General features: G+C 36.3%; 1 protein-coding gene across 6 annotated transcripts in view; it reads left to right on the forward strand.

Moving 5' to 3' along the window:
- Positions 1–406: 406 nt before the first annotated feature.
- Positions 407–19,799, forward strand: part of cntnap3 (contactin associated protein family member 3) — a 173,341-nt gene continuing 153,948 nt past the window's right edge. For 2 of the 6 annotated variants that reach the window (XM_058788619.1, XM_058788622.1), the window contains exon 1: positions 409–627. In XM_058788619.1, the coding sequence (XP_058644602.1) occupies positions 543–627 (85 nt within the window). In that variant the 5' untranslated portion in view covers positions 409–542. Of the gene's footprint in view, positions 628–2,580; positions 3,321–3,998; positions 4,169–4,259; positions 4,314–19,799 lie in introns of those variants that run through there. The other 4 variants (XM_058788621.1, XM_058788620.1, XR_009273044.1 and 1 more) reach the window with 4 other exon arrangements.

Consider the following 19,799-nt stretch of genomic DNA (forward strand, 5'->3'; position numbering starts at 1 on the left):
ACCTGATGAGATTAAATTAAAGCCGCAGCAGGTTTGTACACCTGACGGTGCTCTGTGTGTCTGCGAGTGTGTGTGTGTGTGTGTGTGTGTGTGTGTGTGTGTGTGTTTATGCTACATTGTGGGAACCAAATGTCCCCACAAGGATAGTAAAACCTGATTTTTTTTACATTGTGGGGACTGGGGACTGGCCTACGGTCCCTACGAGGGAATTTAAAAAAAGAAAAATAGTAAATAATGTTTATCTGAAAGTGTAATAATGCAAACAGGTTGTCTGTAAGGGGTAGGTTTAGGGTTAGGGAATAGAAAATATCGTTTGATCAGTTTAAAAACAATAGAAGTCTATCCCCACAATTCAGAGAAACAAACGTGTGTGTGTGTTTCACGCAGACTGTATTCAGATGTTTTCGGCAGCAGGATGGCGTGAAAGAGCCACTGAGAGCAGAACACACACACACACACGCACGCACCCGCGCGCGCTCTCGCTAGGTCCTAGAGTCTCGCGCTGAGGAGAGTCAGTCTCATTCCGGCATCAGTAGCGCATCATGGATCTGCGGGGCTCACACACTATTGGAATGGTTTTACCGCTGTATCTCATCTTTTACTTCATCACAGGCTCCGTCAGCAAAGGCGAGTATCACCTTATTCATATTATTTGCGGTAATCTGAGGTGAATAACGACTTTTTTTCCTGGAATTGTGTCCGCGCGCGGTCCTCTGACTGGAATAACGGCAGTAAGTTGAGGAGGAACTTTGCTTTGTGCCAACTGGAGATTAAACGACTAATTATTCTGATGTCGTTTTATGATTTTAGTTTATGTAGTTTATTATATTATGTTTGGATGATGTATTAATGTATAATGTGGCAGTTTGATAGGCTAATTGATTCATTAATGCAACAGATAACGTGAAGGTGTTTACGCATCGAGTGGGTTTGATCGAGTTCATAGGATGCGGAATATCTGTTGTTTAATTTTTAGTTAATATAGTCTCAAAATGAGCGGTTTTGTCTTGATGTAAGTGTCTATTCCTGTAGTACACACTAACTCGTGTATTTCAATGGGTCGGATGCGCCGCAGCGGTTTGTGGCGACAGGAGAAACACTTGCACTGTTTAATGTCGTGTGTTTTAAGCCTTCATGTCAAATAGTGGATTAATTATCATCACAATTACGACTGTGAACTTCATATTCATTCATAATTATATTTCATAATAATATCGATATTATTTACAGTAGGCTATTTAATAGGCGTTAATAGCCTAAAATATTAACAAAACGTTAAAAAAAACTTTATTAATGATGAATTATTAATGCGCAGGACCTCAGGTAGCCTACTTAATTAAAGGTATCTCGTTTGACGCTACAAAACGCGATCGCGCGTTCGAGACGCGACGCGTCCGACGTGCTGCAGATCTACTATAGCTACTGAATCGTCTCCTCCAGTCCGAAATAAAATACTTACCTGCTGAGAAAAAACATCTTAAAGACAAGCCTAGGATGGTTTTCCGCTCAGGCTGGTCTGGTTTGCGGGTTTTGTTGGGGTTTTGGGCAGTTTTTACTTGGTCAGGGTGTGAGACCTGCTTGCCAACCAGCTAAACACCAGTTTGGCCAAGTGTGGAGAACATGCAAATCATCTAAGGTGAGGATATTTTGATGTGTCTGAGGTAATATGCACTGTTATAACATTATGTGCATTATTGTACATTATTGTAACATAGTCATATGTTTGTGTTGAAAGGAAAGTAGAATTTTGAATTTGAATCTATTTATTTATTTCCTATTTTATTGCTTCAGTCTAATCACGATCTTACAGCTGATTGAAATATCAGAACTTCAGTGATGTTTAATATGTGGGGCAGGTTTCTGGACCAAAAGCTTTTGAGTGTTGATTTATCACATTGAGCTTTTATCTGGTATTAGACAGAAATAGTCTTTCTGACTGACAGGTGAAGCGACCGATCACAGTCTTTAGCTGCCTTTATGGGTGGATTTATCTGAATGACATTGGACTCTTTTCACATTTTCAAAGCAGAAATCATCATGGTTAGTAAACTTCTATCATGGCATATGGAAACTACAACAAATATACGACTTTTTGCATTTCCATTTGCTTAATACAGTAGCAAAAGAAAAATAAATAAAAATCCTCAATAGTGTTTATATGAAAAACAATGCAAAAAAAAAAAAAAAAGTGTGTATATATGTATATAATGTACGTATAATAGCAAAAGAAAAAAATAACGGAAAAAATGTACTCGTATAGTATATGTATGAAAAGATTGATCACGTTGGTCAAAAGAGAGAAAGATGTGAAAGTGTTTCTAATGCAAGTGCTTTTCAACATTTGTGCAGCAGCATTAACTTGATTTCTAAAAATATAATGTCAGTGTAATATAACACAATATATAGTGTTATAATGTGCATTACATTTTTAAAAATGAAAATAAAAGAAAAACTTTGCTAGATATATCATCACAGTCTGTGAAAAGGGTCCATGATCGACCGGTGTAGAAACCTGTTGAAATAAGTGCACAGTAATGTTGCTTGGTGAAAAAACGTCAATAAAATGAGCAGAAATGTGTGAGCAGTATTACTGTCCATCCAAAATGCACAGACTTCTGATGGATATCTAGTTAACCTGTCAGTCTGGCAGATGCAGTGACTAGTTCTTTCGCTGAAATGCATCAAACGGGTTCTTGTTAACTATGATTTGGTTTCTAGGTGAACTGGTACGTCCCTAAACTGGTGTGAGTTGCATAAAGTCAATCAGTCATGTTTGGTTGCATGTTTGCATGCGGTTTGCATCAGACGGTCAGTGAAGGGACTATTACTGAGGTGACTGACTTCAGCAGCATTTATTTACAGGCTTTCAGCAGTATTTGATCACAGATGTTAAATCTGGAATGAAGGAATGCATCAGAACAAGCTTTACCAGAGTGGATCATGGGGAATTACACCGAAGCAGTCTAACACAGAGTGACGGCTGCCACCATAAACGCTCGCGTTGCTCCAGAGGACGATGCTGACGTCATGCTCTGAGCTTGTGGGTGTTGGTAATGAGATGCATATGTGTTGTAATTGAAACAGATGGTTATGAACTTTGTAAGCCCCTGGCTCTCCGCAGCACTCCAGGATACAATATCTGGGGTGATGGATGCGGAATTCTGCTCTTCTGTCTGCACAGATTGAGGATGCATTAGAAATGAGAGCACGCTGGTGGCCAGACATACCTTACACTTGAGTGCTGTGGCACTTCATGCTACAGTGATGATATATCCACTCCAAGTTACTTCAAAACATATCATGGGACCCCCCAAAAAACGGTATTTCCTGGGTTCATATTTGTTGGTGGTATAGATTTTACTTTTTTGAAGAAGAAACTGTGTTGCTAGGGTCATTGTTAGGGTGATCTGATTGTTAGAATCATTTTAGCATGTTACTATGTGGTTGCTAGGGTGAGTCTTCAAGTTTATGTGAAGGTATCTTTTTCAGGTACCTTCTGTATGGAATTGGAAGACATGTAATATATATATATATATATACACTGTATATATATAATCAAAATATTCTTTAATTTTTCTTATATAAAATGCATTTGATACTTCTATGATTGGCATGTAGACAACATGCGACAGCATTTAAATATTTTTACTTGGACTTCAGTATATATAAAATAACAGGATGAATATTGTTTTTTTGAAGAAACTGTGATGCCAGGGTGTTGCTGGGATGTTCTAATTGTTTTTTTAGCATGTTGCTATGTGGTTGCTAGGGTGAGACTGGTGCGAGACTGATATACATAGTTTGCACACAGAATCAGTATAAATATATACATATCAATTTTACAATTATGTCTTCCAATTTATTACAGTTTTCCTTGCATTCTATTTACATTCCTTTAATTTCAGAAGTCTCAATATATTTTTTTAAATTCTTCTTATAGTAACAATGCATGTAATAATGCTATGATTGGCTTGTAGATGATGTGGTTGTATCGATAGGTGCAGTAGGAGATCTTGGAAAATGTTAACTTTAGCCTGATAGCACTGAAAGTGAATGTTCCACCCTCCCTGCAATCGCCGTCCAAAGCTTCACCTCCTGAACGCATGAACGCAAACAGATCAGACAACCAGACACAAAATTACTACAATACATCATGTGTCATTCACCGGTGAGAAAACTTTATAGTACAGTCAGTAAAATACCAGGAAGGAAAATCAGGTTGTTGATGTTTGCCTGCCGTTCTCGCTCTGTCTGCACAGCGTACGTGATCGAGCTGATGACATATCCTGTCTGCGCGAACCGGGTGTGCAGAGGTATGCTAATACATATGTTGACAGGCAGGTAGGAAAGTCAATCAAAATGCTCGGAATGGGCATTTTGATTGGACAAACATTTCTTGATCCTACCCCTTCCACACAATATTTAAATACATATTAATACATTTAGACCACCTAACTTAATGATTGCTATTGGGATGTGAAGAGACTTTTAACCAGCATAACAAAATATGTTTCTGAAGACGATCACCTGTTGCACCTTTAAAGCTGTAAATCAGTTTATATAAAATAGGATGATAACTGAATATTAAACTATTTTTAGGTGTTTTGATTTGTTTATATATTTACATTTATTTCTTTTTATTAATGTTTTTATACTTTGTATCTAATTCTTCAAGTTTCTGTGATCTTCTGGAATGTGCGTCTTTCTCATTCAGTGTGCATCTGTTTCATGGTGTGCATCTGATCACTTTGGCAGAAACTGGGGTTTTGTACAGTTTGTTCAGCTTCATCTCTATGGCCGCTGCTGTAAGCTCCATAAAGCACAAGCCTGAAATATCCTGCTCATGTCCATGTGAGACGCAGAATCAGGCCGCAATCAGAGCCGGGCTGGGCTCAGCTGGTTCCTCTGCAGGAAGTGCAGTGGGCTGATCTTACATGTGCGTTGGGAGTCCACACAGGTCTGTATACATCCAATGACCCACTTTCACTCTTCATTTTGAAGTCCTTGTGCCCTAAAGAGCCATCAGCAAAATCTTCATTTCTGAAATCACTTCTATTTTTCTTCTAACCTCCAAGGTAGATTTAGCAGTGTATTATTATATCTCAATTTTCAAAATTGACTCATGGGCTCGCTTGTGTAGTTTCATACTGGTGCACACATTTAAGCATAAAGGCTATTTAATGGTTCTTTTCAGCAAGGCATTGTGGCCTGTTTGAGGCTCTTGAGTTGTTAGTTTCTTTGGAGATGAAAACAGCTGATCTATGTTTCATTCTTCAGATTCCCTGAACCAGATTTCTTCAGGTTCTTCAGATCTGTGTTTGGGTTTCTGGGCTTCTTGAAGCACCAGATCATAGATGTTGTCCTAAAGAACTAAAAGTGAAGCCCATATGGGTTCTATAAAGTAACAGAACATATGCGGATTTCTAAAGAACCATTTTGCATTACTATTTATTTATTTAATTTATTACAAGGAAAAAATATATTAATATATCCATTACATACATTTTACATGCTTGTGTTTATTATCTTTTACAAAAAATAATATGCTGTAAAATTATATTTTTATTTACTTGTTAAATAAATAATTTTTACATAAATCTAATTAAATAATATTTATTTAAAAATAATAGTTTCTCATTTCTTTTACATAAATATTATTTATTAATAACATTTATTTACTTAGATCATGTATAAAATAATATATATATATGTATAATATAAGAATATCATTCATTTTATGAAAAAATAAATTGATCTACATAAATAATATTAGTTATTATATACATTTTGCATAATTATATTTACATATATAATTAATATTTATTATTTATATTCATTTATTGCCTTCCGATTAAATACAGTTCTACAACCCGAATTCCGGAAATGTTGGGACGTTTTTTAAATTTGAATAAAATGAAAACTAAAAGAATTTTAAATCACATGAGCCAATATTTTATTCACAATATAACGTAGATAACATAAATGTTTAAACTGAGAAATTGTACAATTTTATGCACAAAATTAGCTCATTTCAAATTTGATGCCTGCTACAGGTCTCAAAATAGTTGGGACGGGGGCATGTTTACCATGGTGTAGCATCTCCTCTTCTTTTCAAAACAGTTTGAAGACATCTGGGCATCGAGGTTATGAGTTTCTGGAGTTTTGGTGTTGGAATTTGGTCCCATTCTTGCCTGATATAGGTTTCCAGCTGCTGAAGAGTTCGTGGTAAACATATACAGTAAATGAACATACTTTCCAGAAGGCCAACAATTCACTAAAAATGTTTTTTTTATTGGTCTTATGAAGTATTCTAATTTGTTGAGATAGTGAATTGGTGGGTTTTTGTTAAATGCGAGCCAAAATCATCACAATTAAAAGAACCAAAGACTTAAACTACTTCAGTCTGTGTGCATTGAATTTATAATAGTTTCACAATTTGAGTTGAATTACTGAAATAAATGAACTTTCCACGACATTCCAATTTATTGCGATGCACCTGTATGAAAGCACGTATTTCTGTACATTTCGAAATAAGGTGCATTAAAAGTCCAAAAATCCTTGATATGAATATTTTAATTTAAAACGTGCCTCCACGTACTATTCAATAAAATTCTAGTGCATTTAATCTATTAAATAACAGCAGAGTGAGCGAGTTTTTGGATATGGTAAGATTAGACTTAGTTTAGTGAATAAAGTACCACATTTCAGCTATCGTTTTGTTAGGATTGGAACACAAAAAGTTATTTAATCCTTGCTTCTAGAAAATTCTCAATCTATATGCTTTCTAACAGCTTCTTGTGACCGTAAACATTTCATTTTAATGTGGCTTTAAACAGTATGCATCGTTAAAGTTTCACTTTCACCGTGACTAAGCCGGTAAATGTGGTGTTTACATGAAATAATCATATGGGTTTACCTTATGGCACGAATCCAGAGTCTCCGCATCAGTAAGCGATAAAACAAGCATCTTTCCTCCGATCACTTGTTGAGCAAAGTGATCGGAAAGCAAAGCAAAAAAACATTGTCGAACAACAATATAAAATGCAGCAAACTAATTGGTTATTCTACAGTTAATTGTACTATAAATTATACTACAACTGGAAAATACTGTATATTGATAAACTGTTTGGCGTGATGGTGTTGAATGTCTCCGACAGTGCCTGTAGTGCCATTTAGCAACCTGTTGGAAACCGTCTTTTTTAAGAAACGTAACAGTTTAAAAAAATCACGAGTGGGGTGTAACTGGTGTGTTTTATGTTGTAGAATAAAACGTGAAAGTATCTTGAGCTTGTGTGAACCACGGACCTTATTTAAGGAATTTAACCAAACTCCCATTCAAAAAACCCATTGACTCTGTGACGATGGAACCGGAAGTGCTATAATGCTAACTTGCTTCCGGGTTTTTGCCTACAAAGTGACATCATAGTTCCACCACTCTATTAACATTATAGTGATGGTCACTGATACTAGTACTAGCTTACTTGATACATTTACACCTCAGACAATCGCAAACACCAATGACCGGGTATAACACATTCAAAATATTTACACCAGAGCAGATATTCATTAACAGAAGCTTAGTTACATTCATAAACACAAGCATGTGTTGTATGTAGGCCTATAAAATCCAAAAACTATAGTTATAAACATATATAGCCCATATTTGTGAACAGAGAATAGCCTATCACAGTAAAGTTTTGTCTAATCGTTCTTACTGACATAGTAAGGCTAGTAACATTATAACTCATATTACTTTTATATCGTATTGCTGTCTATTTTATAGAACATAAAAAACATCCTGGCATCGTGAGACATATAGATGCTGTGAATGAAACTTCATAATGTTTCACTTGATTATACATTTAGTCAGGAATTATAGTTTGGAAAAAGTAAACTAGTATAATGTGTACAAGTTATGTGAAAACTAATACAAGTAGGTTAATAAAAAAAGACTTACTCATGTTTATGATGTCTGCTGGATCAAGCCACTGCATTCTTCTTTTCTGAGGTAATCCAAAGCTTCTTGAGGTAAATTCTGTTTTATTTGTCACAGCGAGTCTTATTCTGAGGTGAATTCTGTCTTATTCCTCTCAGTGCGAAGTGAACAGTAGCCGAGATGAACCTGAGGTACACTCTCGCTGCTTTGTTTGCTGTGATGTGGGTGTTTACATGCTGCGTGCTTCACGTAGACGATTATAATATCAACAGCGCGCACAGTGCGTGGGCATGATCTAATTAGAGATAATGAAGGGAGACGTGAAAGACTGGACATCACATTGGTTTCATATGGATTATTTTATCACAGAATATTTGTTTTCGATAAGACTAGTTTAAAAGTAGACATGTAAAGCTTTCTATAGATATATCTCTCATGTCTCTTTGTTGAATATTTGCTGAGTTACAGTTCATTTTAATGATGCGTTTCTAAATGAAGATCACGCAGACCAACGCTGCAGACAGCGCACCCTGTTTGTTTTCTTTATTTTATAAATGCACAAAGTTTTGTTGTTATTATGTGTGTATACAAATAAAAGTAGACCCTTTACAGATTCGATTGATGTATTGCTCTTATCTGTACGATCAAAACTGAAAGTGTAATTTAAGTTCTTTTCGGTGTTATCAGGAGAAGATGCCACAAAACGCATATCCGCGTTTGTCGACCCCAGTGGGTTAAAGGGGTGGTTGATTGCGATTTCACTGTTGTTTAATGTTGCTGTTTGAGCATAAACAGTATCTGCAAAGTTGATACAAAAAGCCTACAAAAACGGTTGGTAGGGAATACAATGAGCTACTTCCCGGGTTCGTTATGTCACAAACCCAGATAAACCCCGCCCCCGGGAACATGCAACGAAGGGGGCGAGGCCATGTTGTGCTGCTTTAGAGAAGAGTAGAAAACTAGGGTGCACGTAAAAATCTATTCATATATGAATCACAATTCTGTCTTCTAACAATTCTAATGGATTCACAAGTTTCAAAATCAATGTTCTAATGCAGCGGTTCTCAATCCTGTTCCTCGCGTCGCCCTGCTCTGCACACGCTCTGCATCTCTCTCTCTCTCTCTCTCTCAATCTCTCATTCAGATCACTGGCTCAGCTCAAACAATGAATTGTTCCATTTATACACTTATTTTCACATAGCTATGAGAAGCGTTATACATGGATGCGCATTTTTTTTAAAACGAAGCATTAACGCATGTTAGACTGCACCCCATAAACACAATCAGGCCTAGAAAAAAACAGTGAACCACCCCTTTAAATGTCAAACATTATGAATTGAATATAATAATTGAAAGGTTTATTTTTAGGAGTTCGGGAGAACATTTGAAGATGTTGATTGGTTTTTGAATTATCGTCTTGTAATTATTTTTGGCTGTATGAGGTTTTTGAGGTACTCTGGTTTTTTGGAGATTAAACCATTTTTGATATTTCATACGTTCTTCAGATCCGTGTTTTGGTTTCTTAGTTCTTAGTTGTTTTTTTCTGAAGAACTGGAGATTAAAAATTTCTTTCAGAGGCTTATAAAGTTTCTTGTGCTTCATCAGGCTGTAAAACACGTTTCGATCCTTTGTTTAACAGGGTATAAGCTCTCGTATGGTGTGATAGTATTTCTTTTTTGACACTCGGCCTTTGTTTACCTATTTGTAATAATAATAGGCCCAGAAATGTGACTGTTACTAACACAGATGACAAATACAGCGGTCAGTGAATTAACAGAGTAGTGCAGCAGCAGTTTTTTCACATTTGTTCATTCTGCCAAGGCAATTATATTCAGCACCGAGGCAGACTGGTGAGATCCGGGGCTGGTTTGTTGGCTCAAAATCCACCTGCCAATCACGTCTAAACACTCAGTGTCTGCACTAAGCATATCAGGAGGGTTTCCCTATCTGATCTCGGGTCAGAAAGACTGACATCCCCTACTATGTTATCTTTACTTCCAGGTCGTTTATCATTGCCGAAAGCTGGTCCGGAGGCATTGAAGTGTTCAATTTAATCATGACTGTGTGGCTGCTTACTCTTGGCGGTGTCATGCGCTTTATGATAAAACTGAGTTGCCACCAGAGTGTCGCGGAAGCTTAGTCATAATTGTGAAGTATGTAGCTGTGTCTTGCTAGAAACGGCCAGCAGAATCAATTAAAGAGCAGGAAGAAAGGAGATGGCAAGCGAGGGATGGAGTTTGGCTGGATTTCAGTTCCTCTAGATGTTGGGAAGCGGATCGTGCTGATGAATGATAACATGAGGGATAAACCTCTTCTTTAAAGGTGAAGTGTGCACATTTATAATGTTTCAATAGTTGCAACAACAACGACAAAAACGTTTTCATAACTTAATGGGAACATGAGCAAAACATTCTTAGAACATTTTTGTCTTTAGATGCTCTTTGGTTCTTTGGTTTGGTGAGTCTAAAGTACTAGAGGATAAAAACATCTTTTTGAGACATTTAAAACGTTCTCCTATTCCATCAAGCTGTAAAACCCAGTTAAATCCACATTTTTAATGTTTATATAGTTATACCAAAACATATATAAAATGACATAATAATGATTAAATATAGATCTTTACTAGCAGTTTAGGAGAACCTTTAAAGATCTTAAATGATTATTAAATGATTCAACAAAGATCTATTCTTCAGTAATTATTTCTGGCTGTATATGGTTTTTAAGATGCTCTTTGGTTTTGATTGCTAGTTTCACTGAAAAAAAAAATCTTTCTTTGAAACAGTTTTGACTCAGAAATTGCTAAATATCACAAATAATTAACAGGGTTGTTAAAGTGAACTAAAACTAAACCATAAAAACTATTGCTTGAAAAAATATATGTTAACTGGAATTTTATTTTATTTCACATTATTTATTTATTTTACTTTTTATTCAACTTGTACTAGAATAACTAAAACTGTATATAAAAACTCTATGTTTAAAAAGACCTACACCTAATAAAAATGAAAAAAATAAAATAAAATTATATATAAAAATATATTAGCAGTAATTTAAAAAGATCTCATTAATACTAAAGCAATGCTGATTACAAAAAAATGGCAATTTTTTTTTATTTTTATTAAATGTAACACTTTAAAGTAGAAAAGCTGAAATAGTGCTTTCTTGTAAAACATACTCTAATAATCTTTATTTACAAGAATCATTTTAGTAGGTTCCAGTTTGTGTTGATTGACCGTCACTTAGCCTAACAGTAACTATATGTGGAAATATGGTTTGTATCTCCCATTGTGAGGTCTCAGCCTCTTCAGGATTTATCGTTTATCAATTCTACCAGTTGTTTGTATGGAACGAGACATAAACCCTCAGCATAAGATCAATTTGCTGCGAATACACTCCGCATTTCCTCGCAAAGCACATTGTCCATTATGATTCATGGTCTCAAAGAGCCTGGATGTCGGCACGGGGCAAAGCCGAGAACAAATCACCCTCATACGTCTTCTTTACTGTCAGTTATGAAAATGTGTGAATAGAAAGTCAAACGGTGAATGGGAGCCTTATGGAGTCAAGGTTACACACTAGTGGCAGTTGTGTGTTTTTTTCTCGTTGAACTCTTGCCTGCTCCTCATGCATTTGCATTTATTAATACGGGCCGCAGTATTTAAGCACAAAATTGGCAGGAAATTACGCCGCAGCCGTCAGAGACTCGAGGCCGAATATCTCTCAAGGCTTTAGCACCCAAAACTGAAGCACATTCATCTCATACACCTGCCACGGCTGATAGGTGATACAGCCCAGAGAATTCATCATCCTGAGCCATATTTTGTCTACAGAATATACTGCACTTGTTCAAATATTTCTTTAACTGACGGTGTCGAGTACATTTGGGAGGAAAAGTCATTTATTTTCTGTGCATTTCCAAACACTTAAAGGGGATAGTTCAGCCAAAAATGTCAATTCTGTCTTTTTGCTTATGTTATTGGAGAACAGAAGGTGAATTTTTGAGGAATTTTGAAAAAAGACATCCAATTATGTATATATATTTGTATGTGTGTGTGTGTGTGTGTGTGTGTGTGTGTGTAAGAAATTGAAGACAGGCCGTTGAATTATTAGAAAAAAATGCACACCCGAGGTGGAGGGTTTTGTTTTTTTTGCTAATGTAAGCAGTAAGTACCTTTGAAATAACTGAAATCATTTGGCGAAGCGATATGAACATGTAATGCGGTCAAGACCTGTCTGGAACTACATATAGCCCCGTAGTATAAATATAGGGCCTATATAAAATTGGATATTTAAAAAAATAATAATAATTTTTGTTCAGCAAGGATGCATTATATTGATCAAAAGTGACAGTAAAGTGCTATTGAGCCACTCAAAATTACCGCAAGGGAAATTCCTTAACTGCGACAGCCCTAGATTAATCGCGATTATATCATTTGACAGCACTAATTGTCACGTGTATGTTCCTGTTTAGTTCCTGTTTTTCCTTATTTGGTCAGTTTCCTGTGTTCCTTCATTAGTTAATCATCATTCATTGCATTCACCTGTGTTGTATTATCTTATCAGTTCCCTGATAGTTTGAGCCCTAGATCAGTTTGGTTCTTGCTTATTAGTCCTCAGTTCTCCCCTAGTCTTTGTGTTGGATTGATGTTGTTTAATGGAAATTCGTGTGTTGATGTTTATTAAAGTCTCCTTTCGTCTACTCCTTCCTTGTGCACCAATTACTACAACCACGACCCGTAAAAGAATCCAAGACCCAAAACAGAGAAGTAAGCGGCGCTCCCTTTCCCCTGTTTTGTTTTCCCCCTTTTTTGAAAGTTTTTGTTTGCCTGTTTTCCTCTCCGCAGCAAGGAAGTCTTATGTGCCCTAGCCCGCAGAGGTCTCCCGTTCGTGGAATATGCGCCGTATGTACAGCTCTCGACGACGCTACGCTAAACTCTCTGTTCTGGATCGGGGACAGAGGATTTTGTGACACTTGTGGCGGCAGGTGATGGCACATTAATTTGCATATTTATTTCGTCAAGTTTTGGCACTTCAGATGTTCTGTAATACAACTGAATGCCCAATAAAGCTGTTAACATTCACATATTTTCTGTTGTCATACATAAAACACGACTAAACACGACCCATAAATATATGTTAACCAGGAATCACTCTCACTATACTCCTTAAATCCTGATTTATAATCGTGACATCGTCTGATAAAACCAACATACATCTACACTAAAAAGTGACTATATGTGGTGGTTTTGCCTATATTACCATTTTGTCATATTCAGCGCACTGCCTGCGTCTGAGTAACAAACTATGAGCATTTTAACAGACGAATTACGTTCAAATTTAAAATTCCAAACAGTCAGTAAGCGACAGGTGCTTGGAAATGCTGTTTTGTACTCATTTATTGACGAGTCTGCTGCGGTACGGCCAACTGAAACCCTGTTTCTCTGCCGCTCACTGCAGAATAGATGCCGAGAGAGGCAACACTGCGCCGGGACAGTCAGACCTCGCGCTCGCCGGGCAGCACTGGCGACATCTTCCAACTGAATGAAAGCTAAGGTTTTTTCAAAAAAGTCGCTAGGTTTGTCAGTATGTACAGTTTATGGAAAAAAGCCACTAAAAGGATCTGAAAATTGCTAAATATTGTGCTAAAATCGTGCTCGTGTGTGTGAGATGCGGGGAGCTGATGGCAGGGGACGGTGGGTATTTATGGCGGTCGATGTGGATATTGTGGCGGGCCGCCACAAATAAATCAACGTATGGGAAACACTGATATCTATATATCACTTGATATCTATAATATCTTTTGTAGTTGTTCAAACATTAAGAAGGTTGTGTACACATAAATTCATATAACATTTTTAAATCAAGTGATTTTAGTGTTTTTCATCTAGATGAATCAGCTGTAGCCTTAAAAAATGTCATGTGGTACGACCATGATTTATATTAAAATTAATTAATTTCCTTAACATGCTTAACATTTTTTTTAGATGTTCTCAGTAATTGAAGGGTTTAGAAACAAAGTATTTGCATTTCTTTTGAGTTTTTGTACATAATGATCTCATATTTTTGTTCTATAATTTCAGAGTTGCCCTCTTAATTGTAGTTTGCAGACATTTTTTCTGTAAATTGCATAAAACTGAAAAATATATTTTTAAAATACCATTCACTTAAGCATACTATAGCAGTGATTCATATTTCAGCCACAGAAATTAGATAATTTACTTTTAATTTAATACAGTTATTGCTGTTATTGGTCGCACCACATGATGAGTGGTCGCTACAAATGACACAAATACCTTACATCATTAAAAATCTATTTAAAGAAACGTGTGAAAAGTTCAGCATATGGCATTAACTGCAGTCAGTTTCTTAGACCCAGTTATTTCTAAACTTCTTGCCCAACTTTGGCTGCTCAACTGACCCTTCGCCAGAAGTTTGATTAACAGGCAATCTGAGCAATCATAATGCCAAATCTGCTATTTTTGTCCGACAAACAAAGCAGACAGGAGAGTAGATTAACGAGTAGAGTTACAAACCTGCTTGATACTTCTATGGGTCCTTCGCAAATTGTTATATGATGCAACGTCCTATCTTTGAATGGATTTCAACATAAAAGTACCAAAATGGTAGTTTCTTGATGGTCGCACCACATGATATTTCATAAAATGGAGATTATCGGACAAAGTTTGTTTGAATATTATGATGGGGATATAAATACAAATGCTTTGCAATTTTATACAGGATTACAAAACACTTTGGAAAACATGCCAAATAGTACAGAAAATTAATCTGAATAAATTTAGGGTAATTTCAAAGATGTTTCCAAAACAACAGTTGTGGCCAGACGGTCGCACCACATGATGTTTTGACACTTTGAATAACAGAAAAACTACAAATAACTAATGTTTTTTGAAAAATTAAAGTTGGTACATATGTGAGAGAGGTACTTCTTATTTATGGCATCTTTTTTATGCATTTAAACCAATTTTTACCTGAAAAAATGCAATTGGACAGAAAATGTAGGCTTATATAAAATACCCTATAAAGTACAAGACAATCAATAATAGTTGTGCATACAGTATATTGTATGTGTTTTGTATGTTGTATAGGCAGTTTTGTGTGAGTATATGATTCTTTATTGTGTTTTTTGGAGCTTGACAGTTGTTGTCATTATGAATTGTTGTGGTATATAAAAGAACATCATAAATTTCCTTCAAAAAAAGCCTCCTGTGGCGTCTCACAGAACAAGATAACAGCATGTGGGATGGGAGCGAGTAAATAAAGTCAGAGTTTTCATTTTGGAGTGAACTATTCCTTTAAATGTGCTCCATGTTTTATATCAGCAGTCTCAAACTCTCGCTAATAGACGCTCACAGACGTGCCCTTGAAGGAGAACAGATAAAACACAACAAAATCGACGGTGGGACACTGCAGGAGGAGCGACTCCCGAGCCATGTCACATTCTACAGGCGTATTTCATTTCACTCTTCAGTGCTTCCCCTGTGGCGGGTTGGGAACGCAGAGTGACCTGCCAGCAAACTAGGTCAAAGGCGAATCGTGCACCTTTTCACCCATGAAGAAAGCAGCTAATCAGATATTTCTCACCCGTGAGGCATACGAGTTCTCCAGTAGTTCGGCTTGGGGCATCTGGATATGGCTTTCCCCCGTGAGCGCAGTGAAAGTGATTAGTTGTCGGTAATGGAGGGGAATGATTTTAGTGACATGGCTCGACCTGCCTGCTATCTACACACACACAGATCCGGCCTGCAAATAAGTACTTCGTAAATTGTTTATCTGCCTGTGGTTTCGCTTTCTGATGTTGCTCAAGTGGTTGAAAGACTCCATGCTATCAAGAGTTTTGTGGCTTTCAGTCTGTCTGTTAATATATATTGTGTACATAGTATGCAGATTTTCTGTATACATAGAAAAGCTGAATGATCAACTGCATTCTCCAAAATGCTAACTATATAGCCTGCCCACACTGTGTGCAATACTGTATCCCACAATGCACTTGACTTGTCCTTTCGTTTCAAGTGTTGTGAATATCAGCTGTGATTTTATAACAACATCCTGATTGATTATTTAAAGCTGCAGTCCATAACTTTTTTGGGTTAAAAATGATCCGAAAACAATATTTGAGCAAGTTCATAACCAGCTAGTGTTCAAAACTATCACCTTACTTTAGCCCAAATCACAACGGTTAGCTTATAATATTGTTTTCTAATTTGAGTGGTACGGGTAGGTTTTTGTGGGAAATTCGAGCATGCTGCTGCGTCATTACGTCACGTCTGTAAACATAAAGAAGTTGTCCCGGCTAGTACGCTATCGCATGTGAGGATGCTGCAGGTGACGGAACGTTTATAGCCTTTTCTCACAGCAGCTAGAATAATTCAATGTATCATTTTGATGGCGGATTGTAATCCAGAAAGGACTATGTGTTTATTATATAGTATAGTATAAATTATATTCCAGTTTTAAATGTGCTTCTGATTACAGATAGCCTGGGATTACACAAGATTTGTATTTTAAAGACAACCAGTTCGAAGGGAGCTTAACCGATCGTTAGATTTATTCACCATTGGTAGCGCAATTTATTGTAATGCTTTTTTCCTAAATTGGTCAGAACAAACGTGGAAGACTTGTTACTTACTTGTTCAGATGGCAATATACGGTGATAATTCTTATTTGGGTCATATATTCTAAGACATAGGCTAGAATCTGTGATTCCTAAGTACAGTATCCACACCAGTGTGGTGACTGACAGACTGACAAACATACTCCTCAAAACACAACTTGGAGCACAACTCCAAGCAAGGATGATAATTCCGAGCAGAGCTGCAATTCCAGGATTTCAAACAGAGATGGCGACAAAGAGGCACAACTTATGGACTGCAGCTTTAATCAGACTCGCCAAAACATTTTTTTTTCTTTATTACATAATAATAATAATAATAAATTTATTATTGTTATGTATTTTTGAAGATTTTTCATATTTTTTTAATATATAAATACAATATTATTTATTTATTTAATACACTTATTTATATATTTTTATTTACATAGGCCTAAATATGAAAATAATTTGTACATATTTGCATATTTTTAAAATGTATTTACATAAATATGCATTTCATATTGTTTCTTATATAAATATAAATATGTATTTATTCAAATATGTTTTTTGTATTTTCTATTTGTATGTACACAAATATAAACAAGGATATTTAGTTATTTTGTACATAAATATAATTAAATAAAAATGTCTTTATTTGATTTATTTATTATTATTTATTTTGTAATTTTTTACATAAATATAAAGCTCATATTGTTTTACATAAATATAAATAATAATATTTACTTATTTAAATATACTACGTATATGGACAAAAGTATTGGGACTGTTCTAATGAACAGGTTTGACTACTTACAGTCATTTCCATGAGTACAAATCTTAATGCTAAAATTGTGTTCTTCTAATTTTATAGCAACAGTTTGGACAGGACCCTTTTCTGTTCTAACATGACAATGCAAAAAGAAATGATTGATTGAGTCAGTGTGGAAGAACTTGGCTGGTCTGCAGAAAGCCAAGTTCTAATCCCTGCTGAACACCTCTGGTGTGACTTTAGATGCAGACCTTGAGCTAAAAACTCATCACCAAACACCAATGACTTGTGCATATGGGTACAGTCATTTTAGACACTTCCAAAACTGTTGCAACAGAGATAGAAATACAATTTTATATACATGAGTTATGCTTCCATCTTTGTTGGAAATAATTTATTTCCGGGATGATGCTATACCTGACATTGTCAGTCAATGTAGTGACATAATACTGTTTGACACATTTATCATTGTGTAATACATATTGTGTCAGTTCTTTAAAAAAAATAGAAGGTAGTACAGACAGTGACTACGTTTACATGGACATAAGTAATCTAATTATTTACCTTATTCTGAATAAAACAATATTATGATTAAGGTGTTTATATGGGTTGCTTCTAGAATAATCTTTTCATGTTCCCGTTTTACATGTTATAGTACATAGATCGATTAATGGAATGCGTCATTACGTCACCACGCGACGCCATCCGACATCCCCTCCAGAATTTCACATAAACATATAGTTCATCTTTGTGATGATGCCATATAAAGTTTTGGGTGTTTCATTTTGAATTTTATGAAAGCTTCAGGTGCAGTTAATTATTTGTACGTGCAAACAGACGATGGCAGTGTTGAAGCTCTTTAATTTGCCGTCAAATGGTTGACCGCTGCCGTGTGTGTATCCTGTCACAAAATGCGGCGAAAAGTCCCACACGACGGTAATAGTTTGATTAAGACGTTTACATGTCTGTACTGCACCTTGATAATGCGACTAAAATAGGAATACTCCACATGTCTTAATTCGATTTGTGTTTACTTCGATTATGACTTTAGCCGGATTAAGGTCATCAAAAATCTCTGTTTACATGGTAGACTCTTAATCAGAGTATTGTCTTAATCGTATTAAAATCGGAGTATTGATGTCCATGTAAACGTAGTGAGTGTTTCCCCTAGGTTTATGGCTTTGCGGGAGGAGGGGGGGGGGTGGTTTTCAGTTTTTTCCCGCCATAAAAATGAAGGGGATTTAATATTGATAATAACATTGAAGACATTGTATGATTATTCCTTAAAGATAAGGTTTTAATATTTTAGTAGTAGTAGCCTATTACTTACGTTCTACTGAACAACAGTAATATATTTCTGCCCAATGTCTTCAAGTGAAACCGAACTTTTATTTTGACGGGTTGCCGTGAATACCTTTACATTTCTGTGTATATGATATGAGGATAGTTTTTCTCAAATGAAACGGTCGAATGCTCATGAAGTGACTCTCAGAGCAGTTCTGGAGATGGTGTTCATGTATTTATGTCCTCATTTAGTGAGACGACAGACGTTAATATCACCGCAAGAGTCACGCACTTCTGTATGAGTAGTGAACAAACCCGCACGTCTGCGCCATACATTAACACAGAGACATGCAGAAGTCATATTTAAATAGTCGTTTTGCGGCTTAATATTTACAAATAGGAGTGGGAGTGTGCTCACTTGTGTGTGCGCTTACTTTTGTGTGTGTGTGTGTGTGTGTGTGCGAACCGGGGCAGAACTCCTTTGTGCGCGCGATACAGAGCGCGCGACCATGTAACGTAGAGACAGAAATGACATGCTGTCATATAAATAAGATAAATAACATAAGGCTATTTAGTTTGTTTAATAAAAGAACAAGGTATAGACCTGTTATATAGGGAAGGTAACATTGAATGACTTCTTTTGTGGTCTGGCGCTATAGAGAAAATAAAATTAAATAAAATTAACTTGACCTTCAAGGGGGGTGGGGGGTGCCATTGGGGGGGTGGGCCGCCACCCTAAAATAATGGTAGGGGAAACACTGTACAGAGCATACACAGTAGGACGCTAGTATTCATTGGGAACACAGCCCGTGCTCCCATATGCATTAGTATGTTGTTTGTTTGTTTATTTGCTTACAGCCAGCAAAGTTTGCTGAATTTCATTGCAAGTCTGGCTCCCAGCGGAGCATCTGACTCATGTTTACTCCGCTGCTGATGTCACTCGCTCAGACGAGGACTCGTATATCACTGGGTTTCATGACAGCACCTCATTAGTAGTTAAAACAAGCAATTACAACATGCATGTCAAGAACATTTGTTTAATGTGATTTCCCCTCCCAGGGTGTCCGTCCATTAAGAAACTCGGCATTCTCCTGGCAGGAATTATCATTTATAATAAGGGCTTCTCAAACTTACAGACCCCTGCAAGAATCAAACGGCTTGATTTGAGGAGTCGTGGCTCCTTAGTATGCAGATAAAAC

Source organism: Onychostoma macrolepis, chromosome 10, assembly GCF_012432095.1.
Source record: "Onychostoma macrolepis isolate SWU-2019 chromosome 10, ASM1243209v1, whole genome shotgun sequence".
NCBI classification, from domain to species: domain Eukaryota; kingdom Metazoa; phylum Chordata; class Actinopteri; order Cypriniformes; family Cyprinidae; genus Onychostoma; species Onychostoma macrolepis.